Consider the following 22910-nt stretch of genomic DNA (forward strand, 5'->3'; position numbering starts at 1 on the left):
CCGCGAGGTTTGCTAGTGTCACACGGGAGGGTTTAAACTAGTATGGCAGGGGGGTGGGCACTGGAGCAATAGGTCAGAAGGTGAGAGCATTGAGGGAGAACTAGGGAATAGGGACAGTGTGGCTCTGAGGCAGAGCAGACGGGGAGAAGTTGCTGAACACAGTGGGTCTGGTGGCCTGAAGTGCATATGTTTTAATGCAAGGAGCATTACGGGTAAGGCAGATGAACTTAGAGCTTGGATTACTACTTGGAACTATGATGCTGTTGCCATTACAGAGACCTGGTTGAGGGAAGGGCAGGATTGGCAGCTAAACGTTCCAGGATTTAGATGTTTCAGGCGGATAGAGGGGGATGTAAAAGGGGAGGCGGAGCTGCGCTACTTGTTCGGGAGAATATCACAGCTATACTGCGAGAGGACACCTCAGAGGGCAGTGAGGCTATATGGGTAGAGATCAGGAATAAGAAGGGTGCAGTCACAATGTTGGGGGTATACTACAGGCCTCCCAACAGCCAGCGGGAGATAGAGGAGCAGATAGGTAGACAGATTTTGGAAAAGAGTAAAAACAACAGGGTTGTGGTGATGGGAGACTTCAACTTCCCCAATATTGACTGGGACTCACTTAGTGCCAGGGGCTTAGACGGGGCGGAGTTTGTAAGGAGCATCCAGGAGGGCTTCTTAAAACAATATGTAAACAGTCCAACTAGGGAAGGGGCGGTACTGGACCTGGCATTGGGGAATGAGCCCGGCCAGGTGGTAGATGTTTCAGTAGGGGAGCATTTCGGTAACAGTGACCACAATTCAGTAAGTTTTAAAGTACTGGTGGACAAGGATAAGAGTGGTCCGAGGATGAATGTGCTAAATTGGGGGAAGGCTAATTATAACAATATTAGGCGGGAACTGAAGAACATAGATTGGGGGCGGATGTTTGAGGGCAAATCAACATCTGACATGTGGGAGGCTTTCAAGTGTCAGTTGAAAGGAATACAGGACAGGCATGTTCCTGTGAGGAAGAAAGATAAATACGGCAATTTTCGGGAACCTTGGATGACGAGTGATATTGTAGGCCTCGTCAAAAAGAAAAAGGAGGCATTTGTCAGGGCTAAAAGGCTGGGAACAGACGAAGCCTGTGTCGCATATAAGGAAAGTAGGAAGGAACTTAAGCAAGGAGTCAGGAGGGCTAGAAGGGGTCATGAAAAGTCATTGGCAAATAGGGTTAAGGAAAATCCCAAGGCTTTTTACACGTACATAAAAAGCAAGAGGGTAGCCAGGGAAAGGGTTGGCCCACTGAAGGATAGGCAAGGGAATCTATGTGTGGAGCCAGAGGAAATGGGCGAGGTACTAAATGAATACTTTGCATCAGTATTCACCAAAGAGAAGGAATTGGTAGATGTTGAGTCTGGAGAAGGGGGTGTAGATAGCCTGGGTCACATTGTGATCCAAAAAGACGAGGTGTTGGGTGTCTTAAAAAATATTAAGGTAGCTAAGTCCCCAGGGCCGGATGGGATCTACCCCAGAATACTGAAGGAGGCTGGAGAGGAAATTGCTGAGGCCTTGACAGAAACCTTTGGATCCTCGCTGTCTTCAGGGGATGTCCCGGAGGACTGGAGAATAGCCAATGTTGTTCCTCTGTTTAAGAAGGGTAGCAAGGATAATCCCGGGAACTACAGGCCGGTGAGCCTTACTTCAGTGGTAGGGAAATTACTGGAGAGAATTCTTCGAGACAGGATCTACTCCCATTTGGAAGCAAATGGACGTATTAGTGAGAGGCAGCACGGTTTTGTGAAGGGGAGGTCGTGTCTCACTAACTTGATAGAGTTTTTCAAGGAGGTCACTAAGATGATTGATGCAGGTAGGGCAGTAGATGTTGTCTATATGGACTTCAGTAAGGCCTTTGACAAGGTCCCTCATGGTAGACTAGTACAAAAGGTGAAGTCACACGGGATCAGGGGTGAACTGGCAAGGTGGATACTGAACTGGCTAGGCCATAGAAGGCAGAGGGTAGCAATGGAGGGATGCTTTTCTAATTGGAGGGCTGTGACCAGTGGTGTTCCACAGGGATCAGTGCTGGGACCTTTGCTCTTTGTAGTATATATAAATGATTTGGAGGAAAATGTAACTGGTCTGATTAGTAAGTTTGCAGACGACACAAAGGTTGGTGGAATTGCGGATAGCGATGAGGACTGTCTGAGGATACAGCAGGATTTAGATTGTCTGGAGACTTGGGCGGAGAGATGGCAGATGGAGTTTAATCCGGACAAATGTGAGGTAATGCATTTTGGAAGGGCTAATGCAGGTAGGGAATATACAGTGAATGGTAGAACCCTCAAGAGTATTGAAAGTCAAAGAGATCTAGGAGTACAGGTCCACAGGTCATTGAAAGGGGCAACACAGGTGGAGAAGGTAGTCAAGAAGGCATACGGCATGCTTGCCTTCATTGGCCGGGGCATTGAGTATAAGAATTGGCAAGTCATGTTGCAGCTGTATAGAACCTTAGTTAGGCCACACTTGGAGTATAGTGTTCAATTCTGGTCGCCACACTACCAGAAGGATGTGGAGGCTTTAGAGAGGGTGCAGAAGAGATTTACCAGAATATTGCCTGGTATGGAGGGCATAAGCTATGAGGAGCGATTGAATAAACTCGGTTTGTTCTCACTGGAACGAAGGAGGTTGAGGGGCGACCTGATAGAGGTATACAAAATTATGAGGGGCATAGACAGAGTGGATAGTCAGAGGCTTTTCCCCAGGGTAGAGGGGTCAATTACGAGGGGGCATAGGTTTAAGGTGAGAGGGGCAAAGTTTAGAGTAGATGTACGAGGCAAGTTTTTTACGCAGAGGGTAGTGGGTGCCTGGAACTCACTACCGGAGGAGGTAGTGGAAGCAGGGACGATAGGGACATTTAAGGGGCATCTTGACAAATATATGAATAGGATGGGAATAGAAGGATACGGACCCAGGAAGTGTAGAAGATTGTAGTTTAGTCGGGCAGTATGGTCGGCACGGGCTTGGAGGGCCGAAGGGCCTGTTCCTGTGCTGTACATTTCTTTGTTCTTTGTAGTAATATTTTGGCTGTGAAGCATAGTGAGGACATAGTGAGATTGTGAACTACACTACAGAAATGTTTTGAAATTCAGCCAGGTATTGAGAGTGCCTGTAGTCCGGCAGCAAGGTGAGAACAGGCCCACAGTCGGGCAACAGGGTGAGAACAGGCTCACATCAGGCAACAGGGTGAGAACAGGCCCACAATCAGGCAACAGGGTGGGAACAGGCCCACAGTCAGGCAACAGGGTGGGAACAGGCCCACAGTCAGGCAACAGGGTGGGAACAGGCCCACAGTCGGGCAACAGGGTGAGAACAGGCCCACAGTCAGGCAACCGGGTGAGAACAGGCCCACAGTCAGGCAACCGGGTGAGAACAGGCCCACAGTCAGGGAACAGGGTGAGAACAGGCCCACAGTCAGGCAGCAGGGTGAGAACAGGCCCACAGTCAGGCAGCAGGGTGAGAACAGGCCCACAGTCAGGCAGCAGGGTAAGAACAGGCCCACAATCAGGTAGCAAGGGGAGAACAGGCCCACAGTCAGGCAACAGGGTGAGAACAGGCCCACAATCAGGTAGCAAGGGGAGAACAGGGCCACAATCGGGCAGCAGGGTGAGAACAGGTCCACAGTCAGGCAACAGGGTGAGAACCGGGCCACAGTCAGGCAACAGGATGAGAACAGGGCCACAGTCGGGCAACAGGGTGAGTGATGTACCGTCAATTACCACGAGACGAGAATGGTGAAACAATGGACGCTGTATTGCACAAGATATTGTGTCTCCTGCAGCTGGAACCAGAATGGGAGCAGCGCAGGAGAGCATACACTTTTATACCTCGCCTGCTGGGAGGAGCCAGCAGGCTGGGATTTACTGTGGTACCTGTAATGCAGTGGCAGTACCGTAATACATGCAATGTGTTACCAGTGGTGTTTACCACATTCACCCCCTGTTTAAAAAATGTCCGGTGGGGGTGAAGGAAACATTACAGATTGAGTCTGGCAGGGACTCTGACCCTCCGCTGCGATCGCCTCAGTCCTGGTGGTGGTGTGGGCGCCGATGTGGTCACCTGCGACTCTGGGAGCGTGTTGTCCTCTCCTTCGACACCCCTCAGTGGATCCAGTGGGGGGGGATCGGATCCTGCTGGGGTGAGGTTCGCTGGTGGGAGGGTGGATGGCGCAGGGGTGAACGAGGCAACCGGGGGGGGAGCGGTATCGGGTCGGGGGTTGTGGGTGGGGACCCAGCGGGTGCCAGGTCCCGGAGGGAGATTGTGCCCTGTCGCCCGTCGGGGTGTGCCACGTATGCGTACTGTGGGTTTGCATGGAGGAGGTGGACTTTTTCAACCAAGGGATCTGATTTATGGCTCCACACATGCTTCCGGAGGAGGACGGGTCCAGGAACTGTCAGCCATGTTGGGAGCGAGATCCCGGAGGTGGACTTCCTAGGGAAGGCAAACACACGTTCGTGAGGGGTCTCATTAGTAGGTGTGCACAGGAGCGACCGGGTGGAGTGGAGCGCTTCGGGGACGACCTCCTGCCAGTGGGAGACCGGGAGATTTATAGACCGAAGGGCCAGCAGGACGGCCTTCCAGACCATCCCGTTCTCCCTCTCCACCTGCCCGTTTTCCCAGGGGTTATAGCTGGTCGTCCTGCTCGAGGCGATGCCCTTGCTGAGCAGGAACTGACGCAGCTCATCACTCATGAAGGAGGATCCCCGATAGCTGTGGATGTAGGTGGGGAGACCGAACAGGGTGAAGATGCTGTGCAGGGCCTTGATGACCGTGGCAGAAGTCATGTCGGGACATGGGATGGCGAAACGTAACCGGGAGTACTCATCAATTATGTTGAGGAAGTACACGTTGCTGTCGGTGGAGGGGAGGGGCCCTTTGAAGTCCATGCTGAGGCGCTCAAAGGGGCAGGAGGCCTTCACCAGGTGCGCTCTATCTGACCGGTAGAAGTGCGGCTTGCACTCTGCGCAGATTTGGCAGTCTCTGGTTATGGTCCTGACCTCCTCAAAGGAGTAGGGCAGGTTGCGGGCCTTGACAAAATGGAAGAACCGGGTGACCCCCGGTCATTGTGGAGAGCCCGGAGTCGGTCCACTTGTGTGCTGGTACATGTACCGTGGGACAGGGCATCTAGGGGCTCATGAGCTTCTCCGGGCGATACAAGATCTCATAGTTATAGGTGGAGAGCTCGATCCTCCACCTCAAGATCTTGTCGTTTTTGATCTTGCCCCGCTGTGTATTGTTAAACATGAAGGCAACCGACCGTTGGTCAGTGAGGAGAGTGAATCTCCTGTCGGCCAGGTAATGCCTCCAATGTCGCACAGCTTCCACAATGGCTTGGGCCTCTTTTTCGACAGAGTAGTGCCGAATTTCGGAGGCATGAGGGGTGCGGGAAAAGAAAGCCACGGGTCCGCCCGCCTGGTTGAGGGTGGCGGCCAGCGCTACGTCTGATGCATCACTCTCCACATGAAAGGGGAGGGCCTCGGCGACTGCGTGCATCATTGCCTTGGCGATGTCCACCTTGATGTGGTTGAAGGGTTGGCGGGCCTCAGCCGTCAGGGGAAAAACTGTGGACTTGATGAGTGGGCGGGCCTTGTCCACATAATTAGGGACCCACTTGGCGTAATATGAGGAAACCCCAGGCATCATTTCAGGGACTTGAGGCAGTGGGGGAGAGGGAGTTCCATGATGGGGCGCATGCAGTCGGGGTCGGGCCCTGGGACTCCATTTTCCACTACGTAGCCAAGGATTGCTAAGCGGTTGGTGCGGAACACGCATTCCTCCTTATTGTAGGTGAGGTGAAGGAGGTTGGCGGTATGGAGGAATTTTTGGAGGTTTGCGTCATGGTCCTGCTGATCGTGGCCGCAGATGGTGACATTATCTAGGTACAGGAAGGTGGCCCGCAGCCCGTACTGGTCAACCATTCGGTCCATCTCTCGCTGGAAGACCGAGACCCCATTGGTGACGCCAAAGGGAACTCGAAGGAAATGATAGTGGCGGCCACCTGCTTCGAACGCAGTGTATTGGCGGTCCTCCGGGCGGATGGGCAACTGGTAGTAGGCAGACTTCAAGTCTACTGTGGAGAAGACTCGATACTGCGCAATCTGATTGACCATGTCAGATATGCGTGGGAGGGGGTACGCGTCGAGCTGCGTGTACCGGTTGATGGTCTGACTGTAGTCAATGACCATCCTGTGCTTCTCCCCAGTCTTCACTACCACCACTTGAGCTCTCCAGGGGCTGTTGCTGGCCTCAATGATCCCCTCCCACAGAAGTCGTTGGACCTCCGACCTGATGAAGGTCCTGTCCTGGGCACCGTACCGTCTGCTCCTAGTGGCGATGGGCTTACAGTCCGGGGTGAGGTTTGCAAAAAGTGAAGGTGGATCGACCTTGAGGGTCGTGAGGCCGCAGAAGGTGAGGGGGTCAGGGGTCCGCCGAATTTCAAAGTAAGGCTTTGGAGGTGGCATTGAAAATCAAGACCTAGTAACAGGGCTGCGCAGAGATGGGGGAGAACGTAGAGCCTGAAGTTGCTGTACTCTACGCCCTGAACGGTGAGGGTCGCAACACAGTACCCTTGGATTTGCACAGAATCCGGAGGCCAGGGAGATTTTCTGGGTGACGGGGAGTACCGGGAGGAAGCAGCGCCTTACCGTAGCAGGGTGGATGAAACTCTCTGTGCTCCCGGAGTCAAAGAGGCAGGTCATCTCGTGCCCGTTGATCTTTACCATTGTCGTAGCGGTTGCGAGGTTGCGGGGCCGAGACTTATCAAGGGTGATGGAGGCGAGCTGCGGAAGATGTTGGGAGGTCTCGGGCTGATCAGCGGTGGCGGAGGTATCAGCGGGCAGTGAACGGCCAGATGAGCAGGGGTCCTGAGGTGCGGTCCATTCGGCGCCCACGGGGCGCACATGGCGGGCGGCACGTGGCCTGTGGTGAAGATGGTGGTGCCCCTGGATCTCACGTGGGGGGTATAGCAATGCTGGGCCTGGAAACAGCGGCGACCGACCGGGCCTGGCAAACGGAAACAAAGTGGCCCTTCTTCTCGCACCCGTTGCAGGTCGCGCTCCGCGCCGGGCAGCGCTGCCTGGGATGTTTGCTCTGTCCACTAAAATAACATTTGGACCCTCCGGAGTTGGCTGGCTGCCGCGCGGCGCAGGCTTGCGGTGTACTCGAGTCGGCAGCTGGTGGGGCCCACTATGCCCACGAGAGTGCTGCGCGGTCGGAGGTGTAGGCCTCCAGATTACGGGAGGCCACTTCTAGGGAATTAGCAAGCTGCACAGTCTCTGCAAGATCGAGCGTACCCCCTTCCAATAGTCGCTGGCGAACATACGTAGACTTAATGCCCGTGACATAAGCGTCTCTGATTAGTAGTTCGGTGTGTTGGACTGCCGAAACTGCCTGGCAGTCACAGTTCCTACCGAGAATCTGTACAGCCCGCAAGAAATTGTCCAGAGTCTCCCCCAAGAGTTGCCATCTCGTGGCCAGGAGGTGCCTGGCGTACACTTGGTTCGCCGACTTAATGTAGTGTCCCCTTAGTAGAGTCATCGCTTCTGTGTAAGTGGGCGCATCCCGGATGAAGGGAAAAATTTGAGGGCTCACCCGTGAGTAGAGGACTTGGAGCTTCTAGTGGGTCCGAGAGTTCTTCAGTGGCTGTTCTGAGGTAGCCTTCAAAGCAGGCTAGCCAGTGCTCGAAGGTGGACGTGGCATTGGCTGCGTGAGGGCTGAGCTCCAGGCGATCAGGCTTGATTAAGATGTTCGTCTTTTAAAATCTTGTGCAATAAATTGATGTACCGTCAATTACCACGTGACGAGAATGGTGAAACAATGGACACTCTATTGCACAAGATGTTGTGTCTCCTGCAGCTGGAACCAGAATGGGAGCAGCGCAGGAGAGCATACACTTTTATACGTCGCCTGCTGGGAGGAGCCAGCAGGCTGGGATTTACTGTGGTACCTGTAATACAGTGGCAGTACCGTAACACATGCAATGTGTTACCAGTGGTATTTACCACAGTGAGAACATGCCCACAGTCAGGTAACCGGGTGAGAACAGGCCCACAGTCAGGTAACAGGGTGAGAACAAGCCCACAGTCAGGCAACAGGGTTAGAACAGGCCCACAGTCAGGCAACAGGGTGAGAACAGGCCCACAGTCGGGCAACAGGGTGAGAACAGGCCCACAGTCAGGCAACAGGATGAGATCAGGCCCATAGTCGGGCAACAGGGTGAGTGATGTACCGTCAATTACCACGTGACGAGAATGGTGAAACAATGGACGCTCTATTGCACAAGATATTGTGTCTCCTGCAGCTGGAACCAGAATGGGAGCAGCGCAGGAGAGCATACACTTTTATACCTCGCCTGCTGGGAGGAGCCAGCAGGCTGGGATTTACTGTGGTACCTGTAATACAGTGGCAGTACCGTAATACATGCAATGTGTTACCAGTGGTGTTTACCACAGTGAGAACATGCCCACAGTCAGGTAACCGGGTGAGAACAGGCCCACAGTCAGGCAACAGGGCGAGAACAAGCCCACAGTCAGGTAACAGGGTGAGAACAGGCCCACAGTCAGGTAACCGGGTGAGAACAGGCCCACAGTCAGGTAACAGGGTGAGAACAGGCCCACAGTCAGGCAACCGGGTGAGAACAGGCCCACAGTCAGGCAGCAGTATGAGAACAGGCCCACAGTCAGGCAACAGTATGAGAACAGGCCCACAGTCAGGCAGCAGTGTGAGAACAGGCCCACACGCAACAGGGTGAGAACAGGCCCACACGCAACAGGGTGAGAACAGGCCCACACGCAACAGGGTGAGAACAGGCCCACACGCAACAGGGTGAGAACAGGCCCACACGCAACAGGGTGAGAACAGGCCCACAGTCGGGCAACAAGGTGAGAAAAGTCCACAGTCAGGTAACAGGGTGAGAACAGGCCCACAGTCTGGTAACAGGGTGAGAACAAGCCCACAGTCAGGCAACAGGGTGAGAACAGGCCCACAGTCAGGCAACAGGGTGAGAACAGGCCCACAGTCAGGCAACAGGGTGAGAACAGGCCCACAGTCTGGTAACAGGGTGAGAACAAGCCCACAGTCAGGCAACAGGGTGAGAACAGGCCCACAGTCAGGTAACAGGGTGAGAACAGGCCAACAGTTCGGTAACAGGGTGAGAACAGGCCAACAGTTCGGTAACAGGGTGAGAACAGGCCCACAGTCAGGTAACAGGGTGAGAACAGGGCCACAGTCAGGCAACAGGGTTAGAACAGGCCCAGTCAGGTAAAGGGTGGAGAGCAGGCGTGTGTCCACTTAGATGGCAGATCACACTATCCCACCCTCCAATAACACTAATTGCTGAGTGTGACGCTGGCAGGAGGTACACTTGAGGAATGCTACTCTGTTGCAGGTCTCATTTTGCTACCTGTCAAACTAGCCGCAACTCTTCTAATCCCCACCCAGCCTTTACCTGGGTTGGACTGTGTCCATCATAACAGTGAAGGGAGGGGCACATCATTCATGTCTGGATTTGTTTCTCTTTTAGCTGCCTTGTGTGTTGGGTACATTGCTGCCTGTTCTAAATTGGCTCTGGTGGGAAGTGTTGATATGAGCCAACTCAGGGCTATCACCGTCACAGTTTTATTCATGACGCCTGTTGTGTGACCTCATGTGAAATATGTTAGGTGAGCCATGAGAGCTGTGGTTGTTAGTTCCAGATAAACAACACTTTTTGGATTCATTCCTGATGTCGATGTCATAGGCTAGGCCAACGTTCATTGGCCATCATTGATTGCCCTTGAGAAGATGGCGATGAGCCACTGCCTTCTCCCTGTTGCAAGTGTATCATTTTGGTGCAGCTGAGTAGCGTTCTGAGCTCTTTCAGGGGGGTGGAGAAGAGCCAGTCACATTGCTGAGGGCCTGGAGCCCCATGTAAGACAGACTGGGTAAGGGCAGCAGATTTTCTTCACTAAAGGGACATCAGTGAACCAGATGGGTCCTTAAAACCAATCTGTTAATTACGTGGGCATCATTATTGAGTCTAGTTTTTTAAATTCTTGATTTATTTAATTTACTGAATTCCAATGGCCCCAGTAAGGCAAGATTTAACCTCTGGACCCTCGTTCAGTAATTCGGATTACTTGCCCAGTAATCTAGCCCAAAGCTCCTTTACCGACTGGACTAAGTATCTCGGAGAATCTGGCACAGAGTTCCACCAAGACATCTGTTCAGGCACTTGACCGAGAGCTTGGTCCAAGAGGTAGATTTGAAGGAGCTCTTTAAAAGAGGAGCAAGTGAGAGATAAGTGGTTTAAGGGGGGGAATTCCAGAGACTGGGGCCCTGGCAGCTGAAGGCACAGCTACCAATGGTGGAGCAATTTTTAAAATCGGGATGCACAATGGGCCAGAATTAGAGGAGTGCAGAGACCTCGGAAGGATTTGAGCTGGGAAATGTCACAATGTTCGGGGATATAATTTTGATGTGACAACGGTAACTATATTCAAATATACTTAAATGGCTGTAAAACCCTCTGGGTGTCCTGTAGTCACGGTTGCCGCTGTATAAATGCATAAATGTATAAATGTGTGTCCAAATCATGAGGCTGGGGATGCTTGGGAGCTGAGATTGCAGGTGATGCCATTCCTATGGGCCTGGAAATCTGCCCCCCCCCCCCATTTCCCAGCCCACCCAGAAAGGCTCTTGAGGCTGGGAAGGTCCATTGAACATTTTAAGAATGTTGAGTATTAAAGGAGATCAACCCAACATGGGTAAATGGAGTTAAAAGATACGGATCAGCCAAGTCCTGATTGAATGGCGAGGCGTCTCAAGGAGTTGAATGGCCTCCTTCTGTTCTGGATTAGAAACAGGAGGAGGCCATTCAGCTCCTTGATCCGGTCACACAAGAACAGAAGGAAGCCATTCAGTCCTTCTTGCGGTTGTCCCACAGGAACTGAAAGGGCTATTCAGCCTCTTGAGCCTGTCCAACAGGAACAGGATCACGGGGCTGATTGGCCTCCTCCTGTTCTTGTGACAGGTTCGAGAGGCTGAAAGGCTTCCTTCTGTTCTTGTGACAGGATCGAGGGGCACAATTGCCTCCTCCTGTTTTTATGTAACAGACTTGAGAAGGACTGAATGGCCTCCTGTTCCAGGTTATTCAAGGTTCTTAAGGAAGAAAGGTTTGAGTCGTTTCATGTTGGAGGGATGTTTTAAAGCTGGAACAGTGCAGTTATAATCACCCTGCCCTTTTTCCCTCTTCAGCCTCTGCTGTGTCCTCGTCCATGGATGTACGGACCATGTTCCTCCTCCTGCACTCCGTAACCGAAGACAACATCCGTTTCTTCCAGCAGAACCCATCAGAGACGGGACGACGGTTTGTCAAGGCCTTTACACAGATTCAGGAGCACGGCCGTGGGCTACAGCCGGTCGTGCAGAGCTTCACCACAATCTTCCCCATTTTTGATTTTGATGAGCGGACACCGGCCAACGGCTACCGCAGCCTGATTAAGGTGGTGCGTTCCTGCATCCTTCACATCATCCACAAGTCCCGTTATATCACCACGAACCGCCGCAGTATCTTCTTCAGGACGAATCACAACTGCATGGAGGTCGAGGCTTACTGCTCAGCCCTCTGCCAGCTCCGTGCCCTCGTCTACTTCGCCCAAAAGCTCCTGACTGCCAACAAGAACGGCGACCTGTTCTTCGGAGAAGAGAAGGGTCTCTCTGAGGACTTTCTGCACGAGTCCAACTCCATGCACAAGGGCTGCTTCTATGGACGCTGCTTGGGCTTTCAGGTTAGTACGTAACACACTTCCATGTCTCTTTCCCACCATATCTCTGTCACCTCCTCCAGCCATACAATCCCCCCTATTACTGTAACCTCCTCCAGCCTCTACAACCCTCCCTATCTCTCCAATTTCCTGCAGCCCCTACAACCCTCTCTATCTCTGTAACCTCCTCCAACCCTCCCTGTCTTTGTAACCTCCTCCAGCCCTCTCTAGCTCTAACCTACTCCAGCCCCTGCAATCCTCCCTATCTCTGTAACCTCCTATAACCCTCATAGTTCTCTGTCTTAAGACACCTTACAGGAGATGTTGATTAGAAACTGTCCAGCAATTCTTAGTTTAGTTTGCTACTCCATTAATATCAATGTTTCAGCTGTCTGGGCCTCCCAAGCTCCCTGAACCTCTCTGCCAGCTCCTTAAAACCTTACCCTTTGACCCAACCTTGATCACATGCCTAAGAGCTGCTCACATGGTTCAGAGTCCATTTTGTTTTTGTTGGCCACTCGCTCGCTTGAAGCACCTTGGGACATTTCAAGCAGGTTCCTCACAAGGCTGCTGTGTTACGAGACCTGGGCTAGTGCGTGGTCAATTCCAGCCCCACAGGCCCCGGAGTCCCAACACAAGTGAATTAACCAATAATTTGCATATTTCCCTGTGGTCTTTGATTCTTGACTGCTCCAATGACTCACAGGCACCATATTTGTAGCTAAAACATTTTATGAAAAGCTGCTGATTTATAACAGGTGAAGAGTTAGACATGTAATGGTAATAATAGAACAACGGTCTGCTAATTTAATTCTTCCCTTAACCCTGTCCCATCCTCTATCCAGACGATCTTCCCAGATTGTGAGGGGAAATACATCGGTTGGTCTGGATCTTTTAGTATCTGCCTTCAATTCAACCTCGTGGGCTGCAGGAATTCTTCTGGAGAGTCACCTTCACTTGTATAGGTCTCCTACAGATTGACTCTGTCTCACTGAGATAATATCAGAATTCTCTACCTGAGAGTTTACAGCAGTGTCACCGTCCACTCTGCCTTTCAACTGCTTGTCTGACCATTGTGCAGGGTTTCTGGTTGTGGTATGAAGGGAGAGAGAGAGAGTGGCCTGGTCTTCATAACCTTTTAGGGTTCTCAGGAGAGATATCCAATTGGGCCTTTCCCAGCCTTTCAAACAGAGGATTAAACTTTCACAGGCCTGACTACGGCTTGTAGTCTTTCAATCAGAAGTTACCTTCACAGGCCTAGCTACTGCTTTTACTCAGAAGGTAAACATTCATAGGCCAGGCTGGAGATACTGCCTGAGCTGACAGAACCTGCTCTCTCCAAGGATTGAACAGATCTGAATTAAAATGGAGACTACTCTCCTTCCAGAAAGCTCAACCAATCAACATTGAGAGCAGGATGTGCTGCTGTGTGTTGGGAAGATTCTCCCATGCAGTCCGTCCAGAGAACCCTTTTGTTTTAAAAGTAAGAGCTGGAATTCTCCATCCATCGGATTCTGCATTCTTAACTCTTCATTAACCTGTCCTGCCACCTTCAAATATTTGTGCATCACCACCCCCCCCCAGGCCTCTCTCTTCTTGCGCCCCATTTAAATTTGTCATGTCTTTCCTCATTCTTTTGAATCAAAATATCACCCGAGAATTCAGAAACTATTATTTCTACTCGCTCCACAAAGAAGTTCTCCACAGATTCCCCTGAACGAATGGGACTTTACCGTGTGGGGATTTTCTTTCTCTTCCTGCTCCTCACCAGCACATACACGAGCACCGGACACCACCCATGTAGTATTATTTTGCATCCTGGTTCACTCTGCACTGTCACCTCTCATGAGATAGGAGAAAGAGAGGGGGAGTCCCTGCTCAGGCTGCAAAACCACAGAACCTTATTAAAGGATTGGAGAACATAAGGGGGCTTAAGAGCTCAGTGTTTGCTCACAGTGTCTACCGTATGTTGCCATGACATGACTGCTTGTGCAGTCTCAGCCCCCTGATGCAGCCTCATTCTTCACTGCTTCAGTTTCTTACCTAACATCTGACCCTTGCAGGGGGGGGTGGGGGGAGAGAGAAATTGAAAGGGAGGGAGAGATCTTTGTTTGTTTGTAAGGTGAGATCATAGGCCAGGGCAGGTCGTTCGACCACAGGGCACAGATTGGTCAAAACTGATTCTGTGCAGTGCTAACGAACAGCCTCAGAACCCTGCCACTAATTCACCTGATGCCCCCAAAAGCTGCCCCGTCATTGGTCAGGAACTCTGCTGTCTCCAGTGCAGCTGCGGCTCTGTCTCTCACACGCACGTCCTTCATGGTCACATTAAAAACACGCACACTTCCCTCATGGTCACATTAAAACACACACACTTCCCTCATGGTCACATTAAAAACACACACACATACTGCCCTCATAATCACATTAAAAACATGCGCACACACTGCCCTCATTGTCACATTAAGAAAACACATACTGCCCTTATAGTCACATTACAAACACACACACACATGCACACTGTCCTCATAGTCACATTAAAACACATACACGTACTGCCCTTTGTGGTATTATCAGGTATTGCAGCACCCGAGAGGCTGAAGTCCATTGGTTAAACCTGGGGGTTTACCATTGGCTGTATAGTATGTAGCTCTGTCCTGATAGGCGGGGTATAAGAGTCGGTGCCGTCCCAGCAGCCCTCATTCTGTACCTGAGCTGCTGGGGAACAGTTCTAGTCTATTAAAGCCTTCAGTTATGCTTTAACCTCGTCTTTGCAGTTATTGATCGAGCATCAATTTAATAGACTACAACTTAAATTGAAAGGATGGATCTCCGAATCAAGCCGGAGTGTCTGCAACTCAGTACCCATGCGGCGAACACAGCGGCGATTTTCAAGCACCGGTTGGCGTGTTTCAAAGGCTACCTTGAGACGGCTGGAGGCACACCCTCGGGGGAGCAGAAACTGCATCTCCTGCACTCAAGGGTAAGCCCTGGGATCTACACCATCGAGGAGGCGGAAGACTTTGATGCAGCAATCAAACTTTTAAAAGGACATTATATCTGCCCGGTAAATCAGGTCTACGCATGTCACCTGCTTGGAACGAGACGACAAAGTCCCGGGGAATCGTTGGAGGAGTTCTACCGCGCGCTACTGGTGCTGGGCAGAAGCTGTGGCTGCCCACAGGTTTCGGCGAGTGAGCACACGGAACTCCTAGTCCGGGATGCCTTCGTAGTAGGTATGAGCTCCTCAGAGACCCGCCAGTGTCTTTTAGAGAAAGACGCCCTGGGACTTAGAGAGGCACGGGGCCCTGGCAGGGTCCATGGACGTTGCCTCTAGGAACGCACAATCCTATGTGCCCAACTGCGCGGCGGCCCCCTGGGCAGCGTGGAATCCTGCAGCGGCAGCCCCACAGACCTTCCCCGTGTCCCCGCAGGCCTGCGCTGTAAGGCGGCCCGCCAACTCCGCTGGACCCCGCTGTTTCTTCTGCGGGCAGGCAAAGCACCCCCGCCAGCGCTGCCCGGCCCGCACCTCCACCTGCAAAGGGTGCGGCAAAAAGGGCCATTTTGTGGGGGTCTGCAGACACGAGCGGTGGCCGCGGTCTCCAGCGATGACTCCGGACTGCCACAGCGAACTTCTCCACGGGCCCCAGGCAGCCAGCAATCGCCCCCACCCCCGTATCCTAGGGCCACGTGCGGCCCACGGGCGCCGCCATCTTGTTCCCCGGACACCACGCTGGACGGATGGGCGCTGCCATTTTGTTCATCTCCGACCACCATGTGCGACCCATGGGAGACGCCATCTTGGATGGGGCCCCAGGACCCAGCCCGGCCGACTACACACTACCCGATCAAAATTCACAACTCCTGTGTCTGGCCTCGGTGACTGGACCAAAATCGACCTCGAACACTCTCAACAGCAACGACGACGGTCTTCATCAACATCCACGAGACGTCCTGCCTGATCGACTCTGGGAGCACGGAGAGCTTTACACACCCCGACACGGTAAGGCGCTGTTCACTTTTTACCCACCCTGTAAATCAAAGAATCTCCCTGGCCTCCGGTTCACACTCAGTGGAGATAAAGGGGTTCTGCCTAGCAAACCTCACAGTCCAAGGAAGGAAATTCAACAATTTCTGCCTTTATGTCCTTCTGCACCTCTGCGCGGCTACACTCCTGGGTTTGGACTTCCAATGTAACTTGCAAAGTCTGACCTTCCAATTCGGCGGCCCTATACGCCCCCTTACTGTCTGCGGCCTCGCGACCCTTAAGGTCGACCTCCCTTCCCTGTTTGCGAACCTCACCCCGGATTGCAAACCCGTCGCCACCAGGAGCAGACGGTACAGTGCCCAGGACCGGACCTTCATTAAGTCGGAGGTCCAAAGGCTACTGAGGGAAGGGATCATTGAAGCTAGCAACAGTCCCTGGAGAGCCCAAATAGTGGTGGTAAAGACCGGGGAGAAACACAGGATGGTCATTGACTACAGTCAGACCATCAACAGGTTTACGCAGCTGGACGCGTACCCTCTCCCCCGCATATCCGACCTGGTAAACAGGATAGCGCATTATAAGGTCTTTTCCACGGTGGATCTCAAGTCCGCCTACCACCAGCTACCCCTCCGCACGAGCGACCGCAAATACACTGCCTTCGAGGCAGATGGGCGGCTCTATCATTTTTTAAGGGTTCCCTTCGGTGTCACTAACGGGGTCTCAGTCTTCCAACGCGAGATGGACCGAATGGTTGACCGGTACGGCTTGCGTGCAACGTTTCCGTATCTCGATAACGTCACCATCTGCGGCCATGACCAGCAGGACCACGACACCAACCTCCCAAAATTTCTCCAGGCTGCTAAAATCCTTAACTTAACGTACAATAAGGATAAGTGCGTATTGAGCACCGACCTAGCCATTCTCGGCTACGTAATGCGAAATTGAGTTATAGGCCCCGACCCTGAACGCATGCGCCCCCTCATGGAGTTCTCCCTCCCTCACTGCCCCAAGGCCCTGAAGCGCTGCCTCGGGTTTTTTAGTTACTACGCCCAGTGGGTCCCTAACTACGCAGACAAAGCCCGTCCCCTGATCCAGTCCACAACCTTCCTCCTGTCGATGGAGGCCCTCCACGCCTTCAGCTGCACCAAAGCAGACATTGCAAAGGCCACGATGCACGCCATCGACGAGTCCCTCCCCTTCCAGGTCGAGAGCGATTCGTCCGACGTAGCTCTGGCCGCCACCCTCAACCAAGCGGGCAGACCTATGGCCGCCTTCTCCCGTACCGTCCATGCTTCCGAAAGCCGCCATTCCTCAGTCGAAAAGGAGGCCCAAGCCATAGTAGAAGCTGTGCGACACTGGAGGCATTACCTTGCCGGCAGGAGATTCACTCTCCTCACTGACCAACGGTCGGAGGCGTTCATGTTCGATAATGCACAGCGGGGCAAGATAAAAAATGACAAGATCTTGTGGTGGAGGATAGAACTCTCCACCTACAACTACGAGGTCTTGTATCGTCCCGGGAAGCTAAACGAGCCTCCTGATGCCCTGTCCCGCGGCTCATGTGCCACCACACTAGTGGACCGCCTCCGAACCCTCCAAGGACCTCTGCCACCCCGGGGTCACTCGCTTTTTCCACTTTGTTAAGACCCGCAACCTGCCCTACTCCATCGAGGAGGTCAGGACAGCCATCAGGGACTGCCAAATCTGCGCGGAGTGCAAACCGCACTTCTACATGCCAGAGAGGACGCACCTGATAAAGGCTTCCCATCCCTTTGAACGCCTCAGCATGGACTTCAAAGGCCCGCTCCCCTCCACCGACCGCAACACTTATTTCCTGAACGTGATTGACGAGTACTCCCGGTTCCCCTTCGCCATCCCCTGCCCCGACATTACTGCAACCACCGTCATCAAGGCCCTCCAGGGTATATTTACACTGTATGTACGCGGGGAAACCAAACACAGTGATAGGGCGTCCTCCTTTATGAGCGACGAACTGTGTCAATTCCTGTTCAGCAAGGGCATCGCCTCAAGCAGGACGACCAGTTACAACCCCCGGGGAAACGGGCAGGTAGAGAGGGAGAACGGAACGGTCTGGAAGACCGTCCTACTGGCCCTACAGTCCAGGAACCTCCCAGTCTCCAGCTGGCAAGAAGTCCTCCAGGAGGCTCTCCACTCCATCCGGTCATTGCTCTGTACGACCACCAATCAGACACTTCATGAACGTCTCCTTGTCTTCCCCAGGAAGTCCTCCTCCGGGACCGCGCTCCCGACCTGGCTAGTGACACCCGGACCCATCCTGCTCCGAAAACACGTGCGGGCGCACAAGTCTGACCCATTGGTCAAGAGCGTCCATCTGCTGCACGCTATCCCCCAGTACGCCTATGTGGCATTCCCTGACGGCCGACAAGATACGGTCTCCCTACGGGACCTGGCGCCCGGCGGAACCCCACGCGCACCCCAACCACCCCCCCCCCCCCCCCCGCAGCACCTCACAGGAGGGTCAGTCCTCCCGCCACTCCTGCCTGGGCCCTCCCACCTACAGACTCCCCCCTTCCCAGGTCAACCGTTTTCCCCACCAGCGCCGTCTAGGGGTGACGAAGCTGCCATGGAGGCCGAAGCCACGCTCCCAGAGTCGCAGACACCTGGACCCCCACCGGAATCACCACCGAGGCCCAGACGATCCCAGAGGACGACCAGGGCACCCGACCAACTGATTGCTTCATCTTAACCGATCTGTAACTGTAAATAATAAACACTGACTGTATATTCACCATGACTGTAAATATCCTCTGAACACTGTAAGGAGGTATCGCGGTACCTCCATATCTGATCATACCATGTTGAATACAGTTGTAGCCGCTGGCCACCACCCCCGCCGGACTCTTTTTAACAGGGGGTCAATGTGGTATTATCAGGTATTGCAGCACCTGAGAGGCTGAAGTCCATTGGTTAGACCTGGGGGTTTACCATTGGCTGTATAGTATGTAGCTCCGCCCTGGTAGGCAGGGTATAAGGTATAAGAGTCGGTGGAGTCCCAGCAGCCCTCATTCTGTACCTGAGCTGCTGGGGAACAATTCTGGTCTATCAGCGCCTTCAGTTATGCTTTAACCTCATCTTTGCAGTTATTGATCGTGCATCACCCTTATAGTCACATAAAAAACACACGCAGCCCACATACGCACATTAAAACACACACATACTGCCCTCATAGTCACATTAAAAAAACACACACACGTACACACAGCCCTCAAAGTCACATTAAAACATACACACAAATGCTGCGCTCATAGTCACATTAAAAAAACACACACATATACACACAGCCCTCAAAGTCTCATTAAAACATTCACACAGCCCTCAAAGTCATACTAAAACCACACACGCAGCCGTCATAGTCACATTAAATCATACACGTACACACATACTGCCCTCATAGTTACATTAAAACATACAGACACATACTGCCCTCATGGTCACATTAAAAAAACGCGCACATACACACAGCCCTCAAAGTCACATTAAAACATACACACAGCCCTCAAAGTCACACTAAAACCACACACCCAGTCCGCATAGTCATATTAAAACATACACACACACACTGCCCTCAGTCACATTAAAACATACACACATACTGCCCTCATAGTTACATTGAAAACACACACCCCGCATAGTCACATTAAATCATACACACACACACATACTGCCCTCATAGTGACATTGAGAACACACACACACCCCTCACAGACACATTGTATCATATACATACACACACACACAGCCCTCATAGTCACATTAAAAAAACACACACGTACGCACAGCCCTGAAAGTCTCATTAAAACATACACACAGCCCTCAAAGTCGTACTAAAACCACACACACGCAGCCCTCCTAGTCACATTAAATCATACATGTACACACATATTGCCCTCATAGTCACATTAAAACATACACACACATACTGCCCTCATAGTCACATTAAAAAAACACACACACATACACACAGCCCTCAAAGTCACATTAAAACATATACACAGCCCTCAAAGTCGCACTAAAACACACACATACTGCCCTCATAGTCACATTAAAAACACACCCACACATACACACAGCCCTCAAAGTCACATTAAAACATACACACAAATGCTGTCCTCATAGTCACATTAAAAAAACACACGCATATACACACAGCCCTCGGTCTCATTAAAACATACACACAGCCCTCAACGTCATACTAAAACCACACACACGCAGCCGTCATAGTCACATTAAGTCATACACGTACACACATACTGCCCTCATAGTCACATTAAAAAAACGCACACATACACACAGCCATCAAAGTCACATTAAAACATACACACAGCCCTCAATGTCTCACTAAAACCACACACACAGTCCTCATTGTGGTGTTGGGTGCTCTGAGGTACAGACGAACCAACACGGTTGCGATTCGTACAACGCAGTTTTATTCCAACTAGTTATTTACACATCTGACTTGGTACTCAGCACGTGGTGACTGTGTGAGTGTCTTGTCAGTGAGGTCCCGGCCTTGTCCTGTCTCCAGATGGACTGACCAGGAGGTGTTGTGTTTCTTGTCTTATACTGTGTCTGCTCTTGTCTGTGATTGGCTGTCGTGTTATGTGTGCTAATTGGCCTGTTGGTCTGTCTGTCATGATGTGTGTGTTGTGATGTGTGTTTGAATATCATGACATCCCCCCTTTTTTACAAGATTATGTGCCTACGTGGTTATAAATATAAATGTGTCCTGAGTGCAGCTAAAGGTGTGTGTGCATGATATTTACAGCATGAACATGTGGCGTAACTATATACAAGGGGCGATGTCAGGTGTGACATGCTAACGAGGTTGTACCATAACAAAAGAAGAAGAACGTTGAAATTTGGACCGATCAAACGAGGCCTGGAACGATAAAACAGTGACATGTTCCAATACAGTAGTTGCTAAAATTTGACGTGTGAACAGTCTCATAAGTCCAGTCTAGTAGGTGGGCGACGAATTTGGGTTGACCACCTCAAGGGTGGGTCGAGAACCACCAGCTGAGGTGTGAGCCTGGCCACAGGCGGCGACAGAAGGGGCATGGTATATGGCAGCTCCACAAAGTCGCTATCAGGAACCAGTGGAGGACACGGCGTCTGTGTATGGTTCCGTTGCGAGCGTGGAAGTAGGCAAAGGGCTCGGCGTTTGCGCCTACGCACGGATCCATCCGGCATGCGTACCAGGAACGAGCAGGGTGCCACGCGTCGGAGAACTTCGGCAGGCGCTGACCAGCCACCGTCTGGTAGGTGAATGCGGACGTTGTCTCCAGGGGCCAGGGAGGGAAGATCAGTTGCCCTTGTGTCGTACGATCTCTTCTGGCGATCGCGCTGCAGTTGCATCCTATGCAGTACCAGAGCATGGTCTATTGTTGGTGCCAGGATGGAAGGCACAGTGGTTCTGAGGGCGCGACCCATCAGCAGCTGTGCTGGCGAGAGACCCGTGGCTAGTGGAGCCGAGCGATAGGCCAGCAGGGCGAGGTAGAAGTCCGATCCGGCAGCAGCAGCCTTGCAGAGGAGCCGCTTGGCAATGTGAACGCCCTTCTCCGCCTTTCCATTGGACTGGGGATGCAGAGGGCTGGACGTCACGTGTGTGAAGCCATACGAGGCCGCAAAGGACGACCATTCATGGCTGCCAAAACGGGGCCCATTGTCCGACATGACAGTCATCGGAATGCCGTGGCGAGCAAAGGTGTCTTTGCCGGCCCTGATGACAGCAGACGACGTCAGATCGTGCAGGCGTATGACTTCTGGGTAATTGGAGAAGTAGTTCACTATGATAACATAGTCCATGCCAAGCACGTGAAATAGGTCGACACCCACCTTTGCCCAGGGGGACGTCACCAGCTCATGGGGCAGAAGCGTCTCAGGAGGTTGCGCCGGCTGAAACCTTTGGCAGGTTGTGCAGTTGAGCACCATGTTGGCAATATCGTCACTGATGCCCGGCCAGTATACCGCCTCTCGGGCCCTCCGTCTGCACTTCTCGACCCCCAAGTGGCCTTTGTGTATTTGATCGAGAATCAGCTGGCGCATACTGTGCGGAATCACAATCCGCTCCAGCTTCAGAAGGATCCCATCAATGATGGCTAGGTCGTCTCGTACATTATAGAACTGCGGGCACTGCCCTTTGAGCCATCCTCCCGTCATGTGGCGCATCACTCGCTGTAAAAGGGGGTCGGCCGCGGTCTCTCGGCGGATGCGGGCCAGACTGGAGTCGTCAGCCGGCAGATTTGCCGCTGTCAAGGCCACCTGTGCCTCGACCTGACATACGAACCCCTCCGCATCTGGCGGCGTGCTCACTGCTCTGGATAGGGCATCCGCCACGATGAGGTCCTTCCCTGGAGTGTAGACCAGTTGGAAGTCGTACATCCTGAGTTGAAGTAGGATGCGCTGGAGGCGAGGGGTCATCTCGTTCAGGTCCTTGTTTATTATGCTGACCAGGGGCGGTGGTCAGTTTCGACCGTGAACCGTGGAAGACCATAGACGTAATCGTGGAACTTGTCTGAACCGGTTAGCAAGCCCAGGCATTCTTTTTCGATTTGCGCGTAGCGCTGCTCTGTGGGGGTCATGGCCCGCGACGCATAGGCAACCGGGGCCCATGACGACGTGTCATCCCTCTGCAGGAGCACTGCTCCAATGCCGGATTGGCTGGCATCAGTTGAGATTTTGGTGGGACGAGACGTGTCGAAGAACGCCAACACTGGTGCCGTGGTGAGTTTGCGATTGAGCTCCTCCCGTTCCAGCTGGTGTGTGTGTGTTGCCACTGGAACTCTAGATTTTTTGACGAGGTAGCGCAGAGTCGTTGTGTGGGAGGCAAGGTTGGGAATGAATTTCCCTAGGAAGTTGACCATGCCAAGGAAGCGTAGGACAGCCTTCTTGTCGGCCGGCTGCGGCATGGCTGTGATGGCGCTCACCTTGTCTGCATCCGGACGGACCCCTGACCGGGAGATATGGTCCCCCAGGAACTTCAATTCGGTCTGGCCAAAGGCGCACTTGGCTCGGTTGAGGCGCAGGCCGTTTTCCTGTATGCGGTCAAAAACGCGTTGGAGACGATGTATGTGCTCCTGCGGTGTGGTGGACCAGATGAT

The 22910-nt window shown here is 52.5% G+C and overlaps 1 protein-coding gene across 6 annotated transcripts in view; it reads left to right on the forward strand.

The window, feature by feature from the left end:
• Positions 1-22910, forward strand: part of lipeb (lipase, hormone-sensitive b) — a 219743-nt gene that overhangs the window by 39011 nt on the left and 157822 nt on the right. For all 6 annotated transcript variants that reach the window (XM_072469061.1, XM_072469066.1, XM_072469062.1 and 3 more), the window contains exon 2: positions 11272-11804. In XM_072469061.1, the coding sequence (XP_072325162.1) occupies positions 11272-11804 (533 nt within the window). The remainder of the gene's footprint in view (positions 1-11271; positions 11805-22910) is intronic.

The sequence above is a fragment of the Scyliorhinus torazame genome, chromosome 12 (genome assembly GCF_047496885.1).
Source record: "Scyliorhinus torazame isolate Kashiwa2021f chromosome 12, sScyTor2.1, whole genome shotgun sequence".
Lineage (NCBI taxonomy): Eukaryota > Metazoa > Chordata > Chondrichthyes > Carcharhiniformes > Scyliorhinidae > Scyliorhinus > Scyliorhinus torazame.